General features: G+C 37.7%; 1 protein-coding gene across 3 annotated transcripts in view; it reads left to right on the top strand.

Moving 5' to 3' along the window:
* Positions 1-13,415, top strand: part of EIF2A (eukaryotic translation initiation factor 2A) — a 51,091-nt gene that overhangs the window by 24,019 nt on the left and 13,657 nt on the right. Inside the window, exons 11-15 of one of the 3 annotated variants that reach the window (XM_074191076.1) lie at positions 1,450-1,542; positions 2,884-3,015; positions 7,347-7,412; positions 8,495-8,593; positions 10,796-13,024. In XM_074191076.1, the coding sequence (XP_074047177.1) occupies positions 1,450-1,542; positions 2,884-3,015; positions 7,347-7,412; positions 8,495-8,560 (357 nt within the window). In that variant the 3' untranslated portion in view covers positions 8,561-8,593; positions 10,796-13,024. Of the gene's footprint in view, positions 1-1,449; positions 1,543-2,883; positions 3,016-7,346; positions 7,413-8,494; positions 8,982-10,795; positions 13,025-13,415 lie in introns of those variants that run through there. The other 2 variants (XM_074191075.1, XR_012469343.1) reach the window with 2 other exon arrangements.

Below are 13,415 nucleotides of genomic sequence, written 5' to 3'. Positions count from 1 at the left end.
AATCTGAACAGACTTGAACTGTGTCAACACTACTCTGGTTGACTAATCCTTAGGATAGGAATAAAAGGGGCTATGGTTATATGTGTAAGAGACTGTGGCATATCTGTGGTGGGAAATCATGGGAAGAAAGGAGAGCATTTTATTGTAGCCACTTCTGACTTAGGTTGCTTATCATATAAGAGACTGTTCCATGACCAGAATGTAGTTGTTCATTGTAGGAATGTAGCATGTATGGTTTGGTGGTAGAAGTGGTCACTTTTCTAGTTTTGTATTGTTGATGTTCAGTCATTTTTCAGTTGTGTCCAACTCTTCATAATGCCATTTGAGGTTTTTCTTAGCAAAGATACTGGAGTAGTTTGCCATTTCCTTTTCCGGCTCATTTTACAGATGAGGAAACTGAGGCAAACAGGGTTAAGTGACTTGCTGAAAGTCACACAATTACCAATAGTGTCTAAGGCCAGATTTGAACTCATTAAGATGATTCTTCCTGACTCTAGGTCTGGTGCTTTATCTTCTATGCCATTCTGGCTGCCCAGTTATCCCAGATTAGAACACATGACTTGGTTTTTAGCTTCATGAAGGAAAGGAAGTATCTCTGCATTTCAGACAACAGTGAATATATTCCATTGAATTAAATCCAGATTAGCAAGTGAGCCTCTGCTTTTACTCCTCCCCTCAGTATGGCTTTATAGCTTTTATTGATAATCCTCTTGCCTCATATTTTAGAAAGAAGGTTCTAATAAATTAACTAACCGTTTATGCAAAGAAAATAAGTGTGCTTTGGATTATGTTTGTCAAAGGTCTTAGCAGAAAAGGCCTCCCAGAAGTTATTTCCATTGTCTGATTTCATAAGAGTTAGATATCAACAGAATTACTAAGAAAAGATCCATTGTTTCACAGAAGGAAGTAGATTCTGCCAACTCTCATATAGCTGAGAGCTATCATATGTTAGCTTGGATGAAAAGCCTAATTAAATCCAGTCTAACATTTGAAATATTTTATTTACCGATAAAAGTTTTTAAATGTTTACTAGTACTTACTGCTTCAGAAAGACCTGGGGCTTTGTCACTGTCAATATATTTTGTATCTGAGATGATTACTTTGACATAGCTCATTCAATTCGAGACGTGGTTTCTGGCCAAGAAAATGACCCCTTGATGGCCAGCCCTGGTGGTACATGAGTCCCTGGAGCCCTTGCCGGACCCTTGCTCGGAGCTTCTCCAAGATGGGAGACCTGCCAGAGTTTTGCTGTTATGGTCTCAGAGGACCTGGGTTGGCTCCAGGGCCACATCACAATTAATAGATGAGCTCTTTTGCAGAGGTCTTTGTATTCTAAGAAATGTGAATACATTTCTTATGGACTGTGTGGAAACATGTAGACTTGGCTGTTCTCTAGGACTGACAGCATGGAGGACCCTTTTCATAATGGTGGTTTTCTGTTTTTTGTAGCATGAGGAGGAACTGCCTCAGAACATGAAGCTACTCTCTAAAACAGCTCTGAAAAATCAAAGAAAACATGAGGCAAAGAAAGCTGCAAAACAGGTACTGGGGTGGGTTACTGCTGCTGCTGCTGCTACTACTGCTATTGCTACTGAGCTCACTCTGATTGGGTTTTTAATTGTTATTTTACCTGAGATGATGTGACATTGAATGTGTTTTTTAATTGAGAAAAAAAATAATGATGCCAATAATAGCATATTCATAAAACACGGGTTTTTCTGTTAAGAAGATAGAAAAAAATATTTTCCAAGTGAAACCATAAAGTGGAAGACACAAGGTCTATTTTAAAGAATATAACTGAAATAAAACCCAGTTTCCCCTGCTTGGGTGAAGAGATATTGATGAATTGGCTCTGAATTATCACAACATCCTATTGTTGCAAGGATTCACATTATCTAGGCTAACCTACTTTTGTCCTCATGAAGCCCCTCACATTTTCTTTAGGAATGCACCTTTTGGCCCACATTGATGAGATGGCTTGCTGAAGTTCATTTTATTTGTAGCCATGAAGTAAAGCAAGGTTGACTCTGACCCCAGAGCAGGCTTGGCCACATGGCCTTGGTTTCATTAACTTACCAGATGTGTTTAGTCTCAGAGCAGCTGCCAACTGACAAGATAAGGAGTCACTTGTTTAATCAGTGCCAGTTTTACAAATACAATCAGTTTGAGTAAGAGGTTTGACCAAAAAGATTTCTTTTTATTAGGCATAGATCTTCCCCAAGTAATTGTCAGATCAGGAACAATGAGATGTAGTTGTTGGCATATGAGCTAATTTACTTACCTTGGTTACTTTAGGATTGAAAATCAAAACATTTACTTAAGTTTAAAGTCACAAAGTATTTTACTATTACTGAATTCTTTATACCTATAGAAGAAAAGTAGCTCCTACTTTTACCAGCCATTTGGAGATTTAAATTACACTCTTCTTCTTTGTCATAGGAAGTTAGACCTCATTTCAATTTTTTTCTCTAAAGCAGTCTTTTACAATTTTGTGATTTCACTTTGAAAAAATACCAAATACTACACCTACTCCACTTTAGACTTTTGCACAAAGGACACCAGCCAACCAGATGTCTTTTATCACCACAGCGGTAGAAAGAACCATGTTATTCGGATTAGTCACTAGAGGAAAGCAGTTATTTCCCAAGAACTTCCTTTTGATGTGCTTGTTATTTATATGACTATGAGCATATAGCTACCCCTGCTGATAATATTTTAACTTTACTCATTCTTCCAGTTCAGACCTTATTTTATATCTGACAGTGTATGAACAATAAAATCACATTTTGATTTCTGCATTTTCTACATTTGGGCTATGGTGGTTGAAAAATTTAGTGTTTCTGTTTCCTTGAAAAATTGTATTTAACAAATAAATTCCTACAGGAAGCAAAAAGTGAAGGCAGTCAAGATTTGGATCTTAACCCAGCTCCACAGCAGAACACTCCACGAAATGTTGTCTCTCTGCCAACATCAGGAGACCCTGAAGTAGACAAAAAAATCAAGAATCTGAGAAAGGTAACAGACCTCTCACTAAAAGATAAGCAGAAACTGAGTAGAAGGAATAGTTGGGAGAATCATCAGTAGATGTAATTTTCCTACAAGCAAACTGACAGAGAAGTAGCTTGTAAGAAGCTTTCAGTTTGCTCATTCTCCCCTCCCATGTTGTGAAATTGTAAGAGAAGAAGGCCCTGGTTCTGGTCTTCTCCCCAGGGACTGACCAGCAATTCCATCTTAGATCAAGTATGTCTGCCTTATGCAACAGTTTTACCTGAGGCACATTGACGCTGGGAGATTGTGAAAGCAGTACTTGGCTCCATTTGAGGATGAGAAAGTGGAAACTGGGAGTTTGGTGATTTGCCCAGGTTGATGCTGAATCTATAAACCAGTTCATTGTGCCTTAGTTCTCCATTGTATTATTTGGAGAATTCACTTGGAGTTCTTTGGTGCTTGGTTTAGTTGGGAAATTGGGTGATGCCGTGAGGCTTGAACTGATGAGGAAAGGTTTGTGAGCAGCATTTCTCAGTCACTGAGTCTATCCAACCCCTCCATGCCTGTAACTCATTACACAGCAGCTGCTCTGCAGTGGATGTGGAGAAGAAAAGGAGGAGTGAGCCATGGGAAAAAAGGCAGTGATTTTGTCTTCCCTTTCTAGTTGTCAGTCTGTTCTCCACTACACATTGTCCTTTGACTTTCTAAATTTATTATAATTAATTATCTTAAAGCTCTTAAGATTTGGGCTAACATTTTAATATAAATTGTCTTTATAGAAATATTTCTAACTAATATTTACTTAAGTCCTTTTATTAAAAGTGTCTGAAAGCTGCTGAAAGTGTTTCCCCATTGATTTTTTCTTTTTTATTTTTGTACAAATGATGAAATATTACTAAAATATTCTTGTTTAAGAGTAAACATAACACCCCTTCCCCCAAAAAAGTATAAACCCTCATGAGAAATAAAGGAAAGAGAAAAAAATTGTGCTTCAGTCTGTGTTCCAACACCACCAGCTCTTATCTTGGATGGATCACATTCTTTAGGATAAGTCCATCACAAAAGTTACTTCCATATTTTTTCCACCATTGCTGTTGCTGATCACAGCTCCCTCCATTCATACCTTCCCACTACCATATACTATATTTTCTCTCTCCTTTCCCTCTGTCCCTCTTCTTAAAATGTGCTGTAGGGTAGTTGACTGGCACAGCAGACTGATCATCGGCCCTGGGTTCAAGAGGCCCCGAGCCCACATGCCACTCCTAAGGCCCAGCAACCACCCAACCCAGTGGTCCCAGACAGGCCACCCAATCCCAACCACTTGTGAGAAGTCAAAAAGAAAATGTGTTATATCTGACCACTCTCCCCCACAATCCATCCTCTCCTCCATCACTCACTTCCCCCCTTCCCCCTGTCCCACTTCTCTCCTTCTTACTCTAGATGTCTATACCCCATTGAGTATACAATGCTGTTTCCTCTCCTAGCCACCTCTGATGAGAGCAAAGGTTCCCTCATTCCCCTTCACCTCCTCCCCTTCCATATCATTGCAATAGCTCATTGTAATAAAAAAAATCTTATTATATGAAATATCTTAGCCTATTCCACCTCTCCTTTCTCTTACTCTCATTACATTTCCCTTTTATCCATTGACTTCATTTTTACAATATATTATATCTTCAAATTCAGCTCTCTCCTGTGCTTCATCTAAAAAGGCTGTTTCTACCTGCTCTATTAAATGAATATTATCAGTATCATTTTTCTATGCAGGAATACATGCAGTTCATCATCATTAAGTCCCTCATATTTTGCCCCTCTCCTCCAATCTCTATGCTTCATCTGAGTCCTGTATTTGAAGGTCAAACTTTCTGTTCAGCTCTGGTTGTTTCAGCAGGAACAATTGAAATTCCCCTGGTTCTTTGAAAGTCCATCTTTTTCCCTGGAAGAGGATGTTCAGTTTTGCTGGGTAGTTGATTCTTGGTTGTATTCCAAGCTCTTTTGCCTTCTGGAATATTATATTCCAAGCCCTACAAGCTTTTAATGTAGTTCCTGCTAAGTCCTGTATGATCCTCACTGCAGCTCCATGGTATTTGAATTGTGTGTGCTTGTAATATTTTCTCTTTGACTTAGGAGTTCTGGAACTTGACTATAATATTCCTGGGTTTTTTTGGTGGGGGGGGATCTCTTTCTGGGGGAGATCGGTGGATTCTTTCAGTTTCTATTTTGCCCTCTGCATCTAGATATCTGGGCAATTTTCCTGTTAGAAATTCTTTAAAAATGAGGTTAAGGCTCTTTTCTTGATTATGACTTTCAGGTATCCCAATGATTTTTTTTTTAGTTTTTTTTTTGCAAGGCAATGGGGTTAAGTGGCATGCCCAAGGCCATACAGCTAAGTAATTATTAAGTGTCTGAAGCCAGATTTGAACACAGGTACTCTGGATTCCAGGGCCGGTGCTCTATCCACTGTACCACCTAGCTGCCCCATATCCCAGTAATTTTTAAATTATCTTTCCTGAATTTGTTTTCCAGATGAGTTGTTTTTTCAATGAGATGTTTCACATTTTCTTCTAATTTTTCATTCTTTTGATGTTGAAGTATTGTGTCTTGACTTCTCACAAAGTCATCTGCTTCCTTTAGTTCCATTCTATATCTGAAGGATTTGTTTTCCTCAGAGAACTTTCTTATCTCTTTTTCCATCTGGCCAATTCTGCTTTTTTTTTTTTTTAGGTTTTTGCAAGGGAATGGGGCTAAGTGACTTGCCCAAGGCCACACAGCTAGGTAATTATTAAGTGTCTGAGGCCGGATTTGAACTCAGGTACTCCTGACTCCAGGGCCGGTGCTCTAGCCACCTCTCAATTCTGCTTTTTTTAAAGCATTCTTCTCCTCAATAACTTTTTGAACTGTCTTATCCATTTGACCTAGGCTGGTTTTTTAACATGTTATTTTCTTCAGTATTTTTTTTTTTTTGGATCTCTTTGACTAAGCTGCTAACTTCTTTTTCATGTTTTTCCTGCATCTCTCAATTCTTTTCCCAATTTTTCTTGGAGTCTTTAGATGGAGGAGCTTGTACTTCCTCATCTTCAGATTGAGTATTTTGATACTTCTTGGGATCATAGACAAAGTATTTCTCAATGGTGTTCTTCTTTTTTCTCTGTTTACTCATTTCTCTAGCCTGTGCCTGGTTTTGGGGTGCTTCTTGAGTTTTTTGAGTATTATTGGGACCCTCCCCACAAGGATCTTCATGTGTGAAGTTCTGTCTTCCCTCCTGGTCTGTGAATGACCATATTCACTCCCCTCTGTCACAGGGCTGAGGTGGGGGGGGGGGCCTGTTCTGTGGTGCCCTAGACTGCAATCAGGATCTGAATGTGGTCAGAGCCCCAGAGTCCTGTTCCAGGGACAAAGGACAGACCTCTGAAGTCTCTCTCCACCTTTGGTGGGCTGAGCTCCCATTGAGGTGTTTTTTTGTTGTTGTTTTTTTTTTTTTTAGATTTTTACAAGGCAAATGGGGTTAAGTGGCTTGCCCAAGGCCACACAGCTAGGTAATTATTAAGTGTCTGAGGTCGGATTTGAACCCAGGTACTCCTGACTCCAAGGCCGGTGCTTTATCCACTACGACACCTAGCCGCCCCTCCCATTGAGTTTTAATCTTTCCAGTTATTTTTAAGTTCATGGGCTCTTTATTTCTCTTTTAACAAAAAATCAGTATCCATTGTATTTAATGTTATTGTTGATGTACTATCCTTACCCCCTGCATTGCTTGAGTGATACTTGGGTGTCCAGGTCAGCTGCAGGTGTGTCCCTGGCAGCCTTCACCAGTGCACTGTGATTCATAGCATGCTTTGCCCCATAGACTTAGTTGGCTCTATGTAGCCAAGAAAGAGACATTCGGTTTATGGTTTTTAAAAACTTACTTTTCCTCACTCAAATTTCAGTAGCTTCTTTAAAACTTTGTAAATAGTATGCTACAGGGGCGGCTAGGTGGCGTAGTGGATAAAGCACCGGCCCTGGAGTCAGGAGTACCTGGGTTCAAATCCGGTCTCAGACACTTAATAATTACCTAGCTGTGTGGCCTTGGGCAAGCCACTTAACCCTGTTTGCCTTAAAAACCTAAGGGAAAAAAAATAGTATGCTACATTTTTTAACATTGCCAATGATACCTAACATTTTTAAAAATGAACTCCATCCTGTTACATCTGCTACAGTATTTTGATTTAATAGGATTTGATTTAAATAGGATGATTGAATTGGCCTTATTCCAATTTCACATCTTTTTAAAAAAATCAGTTTGTATGTAATGACTAAGTCTTCTAAAATTCTATTTTCTTATTTTCCCCCTTAATCAGATTATTTTCTTTTAACAGAAACTGAAAGCAATTGAACAATTGAAAGAACAAGCAGCTAGTGGTAAACAACTGGAGAAAAATCAGGTAATTACCTTCTGTCTTCTTTTGGGGTCATAGTTCCTTTTTAGGCTATTTTTCTGACATAATTATCAGATAAGGCAGCATATAAATTCTTAAAAGTCTTTTTTATTTTAAAATAAATGTATCATTCTAAAATAATTTTACAAGTCAAGTTTCCCTGGAAGTCTTTTTTTAATGCCTTGTGATCTGGAGGTGACCCTGAACAAAACAATTAGTGAATGATCAAGTCTGCCTGACTGTTGAGCTAGAAAGAGTGACAATGTACACATTGCCCCCACAAGCTAGCTGCTGGCAGTAGATTTCTCTCCAGTCCCAAATATACATATAGAGGTAGACATATGTATGCTTATATCCATATAGATATATCATATATCTATATGTATATATGTGAGTGTGTATGAATATACATATGTATTCATTTGTTTAATAAATATACATATAACATATGAGAATTCAGAAAAACCATTTCCTGAAGAAAGTATGGAGAATTTGCCAGAGCCATCAATTCAGGGAGTGATCACACTTAAATCACAGGTTCTTGCTCAATTGCTAGATTTTCACCAAAAAACCAATATAAGATTATATAAATATATGCCACCCTCTGGACAGTCACTGAAAATCATGGCAATTTTCTATTTATTTATTTCACTATTTCCTCTGAACTTGAGGCTCATGGGCTGCCTCCCTTCTTCCACCAATTGCCTTAAGTAGATCCCTGCATAACTGATGCACCCTGGACCTTCTTGTCAACTCTTCTTAGTTGCAGGGTGCAGCCCTGCTCTTATCCCTCCTTTATATAAAGGGCCAAAGAGGAGGCAGATAGGCAGTACCCTTTCTTACTAGTATATTAATAGAATTTGTATGCAAATACTAGTAAGATTAAGTTGGAGTTTTAAAACTTAAGTTTTAGAAATCCCTTTTTCCCAAGAGAATATGGTATCGATCCTTTCTCTTATCATATAGGAAATTCTTTTTCTTTAAATGTGTGGAATTCTTGTTAACAGATTAAAAAGAATTAATGGCTTTCTCTTTCTGTATTTTTTCCACCTTGAATAAGCTCAGTGTAATATTTTAAAATTTTCCAGATGGAGAAGATCCAGAAAGAAACAGCTCTCCTACAGGAACTGGAAGATTTGGAATTGGGTGTTTGAAGTTTTATGAAAAATTAGTTACCTGAAATCAGTGTAAATACATTCTCTGTATTAAACCTACTAGAATAATTAATTTCTTTTATTTCAAATGGCTGAGTCCACACACATGTACATATTTACTGTTCATCTATATTTCTAACCATTTACCTTAAATTTTGTGCATGTCAAAAATTATTTAATAATGTTTATTAAATTTGCTTTTACTAATTTCAAAGATGGGGTAGAAATGCTTATGATACAAATTAGTATTAATAATAATATTAAGTATCAAAATAAGCATGTTAGTTTGGGGGGAAATATAAATCTGATAGCTTGAAGATCCCATGCAAAAAAAAAAAGTTGCAACAGAGCCCAACTGTTCAGTTGTTTTCAGTTTCTACAGAACTATAGAACTTAATAAATAACTTTTTAAATTTAAGAACTTGGGTTTTGTATTAAATCAAAAATAAGAATTCTTTTAATTATTTTACAAAGTATGTCTTAAAGTAATTTTTATAAACACTCAGGATAATTCTTTATAACAAATTATTTTAATATCAGAAATGTAGCTCTCATCTATAATCCTTGCTACTAAGGGAGATCAAGGCTTGTGACTACTTGAATCTAGGAGTTCTGAGCTTGCTGCAGACCTGCAGCAAATCAAGTGCCTTTATTAAATCTGGCATTGTGATGGTAAACCTGCTACTGGATTTAGAGGGTCCCCAGTCTGGTGAAAGGAGGGCTATATAATACCCAGGCCAGAATGAGCAGTGAGACTAGCGCAGTGACTGCACTGCCAGGGCTAGGGAGAGAAGAGTCTCCAAAAGAACATGTAGCACTGTTTCCCATCATTTATACTAAATTCTTCCATGGGGTTAATGTTTACATCTTATCTGAATTCCTTTTTTCTTTCCTCACTTAATCATATTTTATTTTTTCCAAATATATGTGTGTGTGTGTGTGTGTGTGTGTGTGTGTGTGTGTGTGTGTGTAGTTTTCAACATCAATTTTTAAAAGATTTTGAGTTCCAAATTTTTCTCCCTCCCCTTCCCAACATGTTGAGCAATCTGATATAGGTTATATATGTGCAATCACTTAAACATATTTCCATATTAGTCATTATGAAAGAATAGAACAAAAGGGGAGAAAGAAAGAAAATCATGATAATAGTATGCTTTGATCTTCATTTTGACTTCATAGTTCTTTCTCTGGATATGGATGGTATTTTCCATCACAAGTCTTAGAATTGACTCATATTACTGTACTGCTGAGGAGAGCTAAGTCTGTCGTGGTTGATCATCATACAATATTACTTTAATTGTGGACAGTGCTGCTTGCTCACTTCAGTCAGCATCAATTCATTGAAGTCTGTCCAGGCTTTCCTGAAGTCCCTCCTGGTCATGATTTCTTTTAGAACAATAGTATTCCATAACAACCATTCCCCAATTGATGGGCATTCCCTCAATATCCAATCCTTTGCCACTGCAAAAAAAGAACTGCTAGAAATATTTGTGAACATGTGGGTCTTTTTCCCTTTTTATCATCTCTTTGGGACACAGACCCAGTAGTGGTATTGCTGGGTGAAAGAGTCTCCACAGTTCTAATACCCTTGGGGCATAGTTCCAAATTGCTCTCCAGAAAGCTCCACCAACATTGCATCAGGTCCCAGTTTTCCCATATCTTCAGCACTGACCAGTGCTGTCTGTGAGATGTGAGTTGTTTGAATTTGCATTTCTCTAATAAGTGATTCAGAGCATTTTTTCCTATGGTTTTCTTTGAATTTTCAAAACATTTTTTTACCAAGAAACATACTTCTTGTTATCAAGCATCTTTGGTTTCTTCTATGTCACTACTCCCTCCACCAGTGCATATAGACACCTCTTCATAGGGAGAGCTAGAGAAGCTTAGTGGGCAACCTGCAGGTATAACTGAAGTAAATAGACATTCTGTGTTTATAAATAAAAGACAGCATTAAAGAAGAGTCTGTCTTAATCTCAAGTAGTAAATCTGTTGGCTTAAATTATAAAGGATAGATCACTACAAGTAGTACCTTGACCAAATTCTAATTCCTCATGATAGTATAGAGGTGACCCTGCCCCCTTGAAGGTTGTACTGGTGGAGTACGGCTCATATGCATTCTGCCAAGTTGGAAGATTTTATAATATGGATGGGTTCATCCATCAGCTGGGTCTGCTTTTCAAGGATATCTCAAGCTAAATTGAGAGAGAATCATCAAAGTTGTTTTTCTTTTTTCAGCTCCATGATTCATGGAAACAGATCAAAGTACAAAATGGCCTTCAATCTCCTGGACCCCTTCCAACCCCCTTATTAATACTGTTGCTCCAGTAGAAAATGGAAATGAGAATGCTAAGCTTAACCAATTCTTAGATCATCTGTAAACTTGGATGTAGTTGAGACTTATCACCTCTCACCAGGACTCTTGTAAGAACTCTCTTAACTGGTCTTCTGCCTTGACTCTCCCCATTCCAATCCATTTTCTAGGAAGAAAAGTGATTTTCCTAAAGTATAAGTCACCTATTCATCCCCCACCCCTGCACTACCAAACATTAACAGCTTCCTACAATTTCTAAGATCAATGATGAATTCCTTTGCACTTAAAGCTCTTCCCAGTTCACCCTTTCCTACCTTTCGAGTCTTGGGCATTATTTTCCCTCTCACATTGTCCATGCCTTACTGGCTTCTCTGCTGTTCCTCTCACATAGCACCTCATTTGCCATCTGTATGCCTTTCCTTTAATTCCCCCCCCATTATTGAAACTCTGTTCCATCTCTTAGAATGTTTGACTTCCTTCGAGGCTCAGCTCAAAAGCCATCTTCCATAGTACCTATGTTGTTAATATGTTGTCTTTTCTGTTAGAATGTAAGTTCCTTGAGGACAGGGTTTGCTTTTACTTTTTTTTTTTTATCTAGTGTTGAGCACAGTATCTGGCTTACAGGGGATGCTTAATAAATGTTCATTGATTGATACTCTAAATGTGTAGTCTTTGCCTAAAGATAAATTGATACAGTACTGATATTTTGACTGTAATTGAAAGTTAAAAGTTTTGACTGAGTGGCAATGCTAGACCAAAGAACATTCTCAGTTTCATTTTGTTGTAGATATTAAAATGATGCATTAATGTACCTGTTCCCCAGTGATCCTTCTCATCATTTATCAGTTTCCTTGTCACCTTTACCAATCCTGCTAGAACCCCCAAAGCTGCTTCAATATACATTTTTCTTTAAACATTATTTGAAGCATTTTTTCATGTTTTTGTTGCTAGCTTGTATTTCTTCCTTTGTAAAATGGCCTATTTCATATCCTTTTACCTAGGTGAGATCAACGTGTTTTTGAACCTACCAATTAGAAGGTGTTACATGGGAAAGGTGTAGAAAAATAAGAATGAACAAAAATAAAGACTATCTCTAATTCTTAGAAAAGTTTAAATGATGGAAAGTAATATAATAATTATGGAATGTTTATTATGTGCTAGGCACTGCTCTAGTCCCCATTTTACAGATGAGGAAACTGAGGCAAACAAGTTAAATGACTTAAGTAGTAAGTGTCATGAGACCAGATTTGAACGTGAGTTGTCTGGACTCCAGGCCCTGTGCCTGTGACCCACCTCATCTGGTTGCCAAAATCAGGAAAAGTCCAGGAACAATTGAATCTACAAATATTTGATCTTGCTAAGGAGGGAGAAGTGCCAACTTAGTTAACAAAGTGGCGTATAAGTTACCAAATACCAGAGGAGGTGGATGATTTTGAAGAGCATTATCTCACAAAGCAATGGAAGATACATGCTTTATAAGAGGACTTGACACGAGACTCACACAAGCCAGGTTATTCTCCCAATCATTTGTAATAGCTTATATAATGCTTTAAAGTTTGCATGAGGCTTAATCCAAATAGTTGTGAAAAGGAAGAAATATGCCAGCCTCTCTGTGATCTGCTTTTAAAAATCACTGATAGTGGAATTTGTCACACTTGGAATCTCAAGTCAGGAATCAATAAACTAGGCAAACAGCAATAGTAAGTAAGAAAATTATTAGGAAAAAAAAGCCAGAATCAACCAAATAGATTCGAAGGAAATCCATCTTGGAAGTGACACATTTTGAAGGCAGTTGGCAATTGCTTTTCAAATAGGAAGATTACTAAAAAATTTAAAACCATAGATGGTATTATTACTACGGAGAGAGGCCACTTTAAAAAATATCAGAAACTACAGATTCTTATGTTATTTCTCACATTTCTGTTATAGGAGTGATCTCCAAATAGGAATGAAGGTTATACTTGATGAAAGAAGGAAATTGTCCAGCTTCTGTAGGTAGCTTTCTCCAGTAGACCTCATATTCCCTATGATGCAGTTGACTGATATGTAGGGAATAGAAGAACCTATTGGACTTGATAAACTGAGTTTAGCCAACAAAGGTATTTCCTTAAGTGACCACTCAATCATGCTAAGATTATATAAGGGGGGCGGCTAGGTGGCTTAGTGTATAAAACACCGGCCTTGGAGTCAGGAGTACCTGGGTTCAAATCCGGCCTCAGACACTTAATAATTGCCTAGCCGTGTGGCCTTGGGCAAGCCACTTAACCCCATTTGCCTTGCAAAAACCTAAAAAGAAAAATATTATATAAGATCCTAAGACATGCATCCATGGTGATCATTTCTTTCAATGATACACTGAGTATTGACATGAAACAGGAAAATAGTCTTATTGAAAGGGTCCACTAATGTAATGATACATTTTTTTAGGGTTTTTTTTTTTGCAAGGCAATGGGGTTAAATGGCTTGCCCAAGGCCACACATCTAGGCAATTATTAAGTGTCTGAAGCCTGATTTGAACCCAGGTACTCCTGACTCCAGGGCTGG

The sequence above is a fragment of the Macrotis lagotis genome, chromosome 6 (genome assembly GCF_037893015.1).
Source record: "Macrotis lagotis isolate mMagLag1 chromosome 6, bilby.v1.9.chrom.fasta, whole genome shotgun sequence".
NCBI classification, from domain to species: domain Eukaryota; kingdom Metazoa; phylum Chordata; class Mammalia; order Peramelemorphia; family Peramelidae; genus Macrotis; species Macrotis lagotis.
This window is presented reverse-complemented; position numbering and strand designations above follow the sequence as displayed.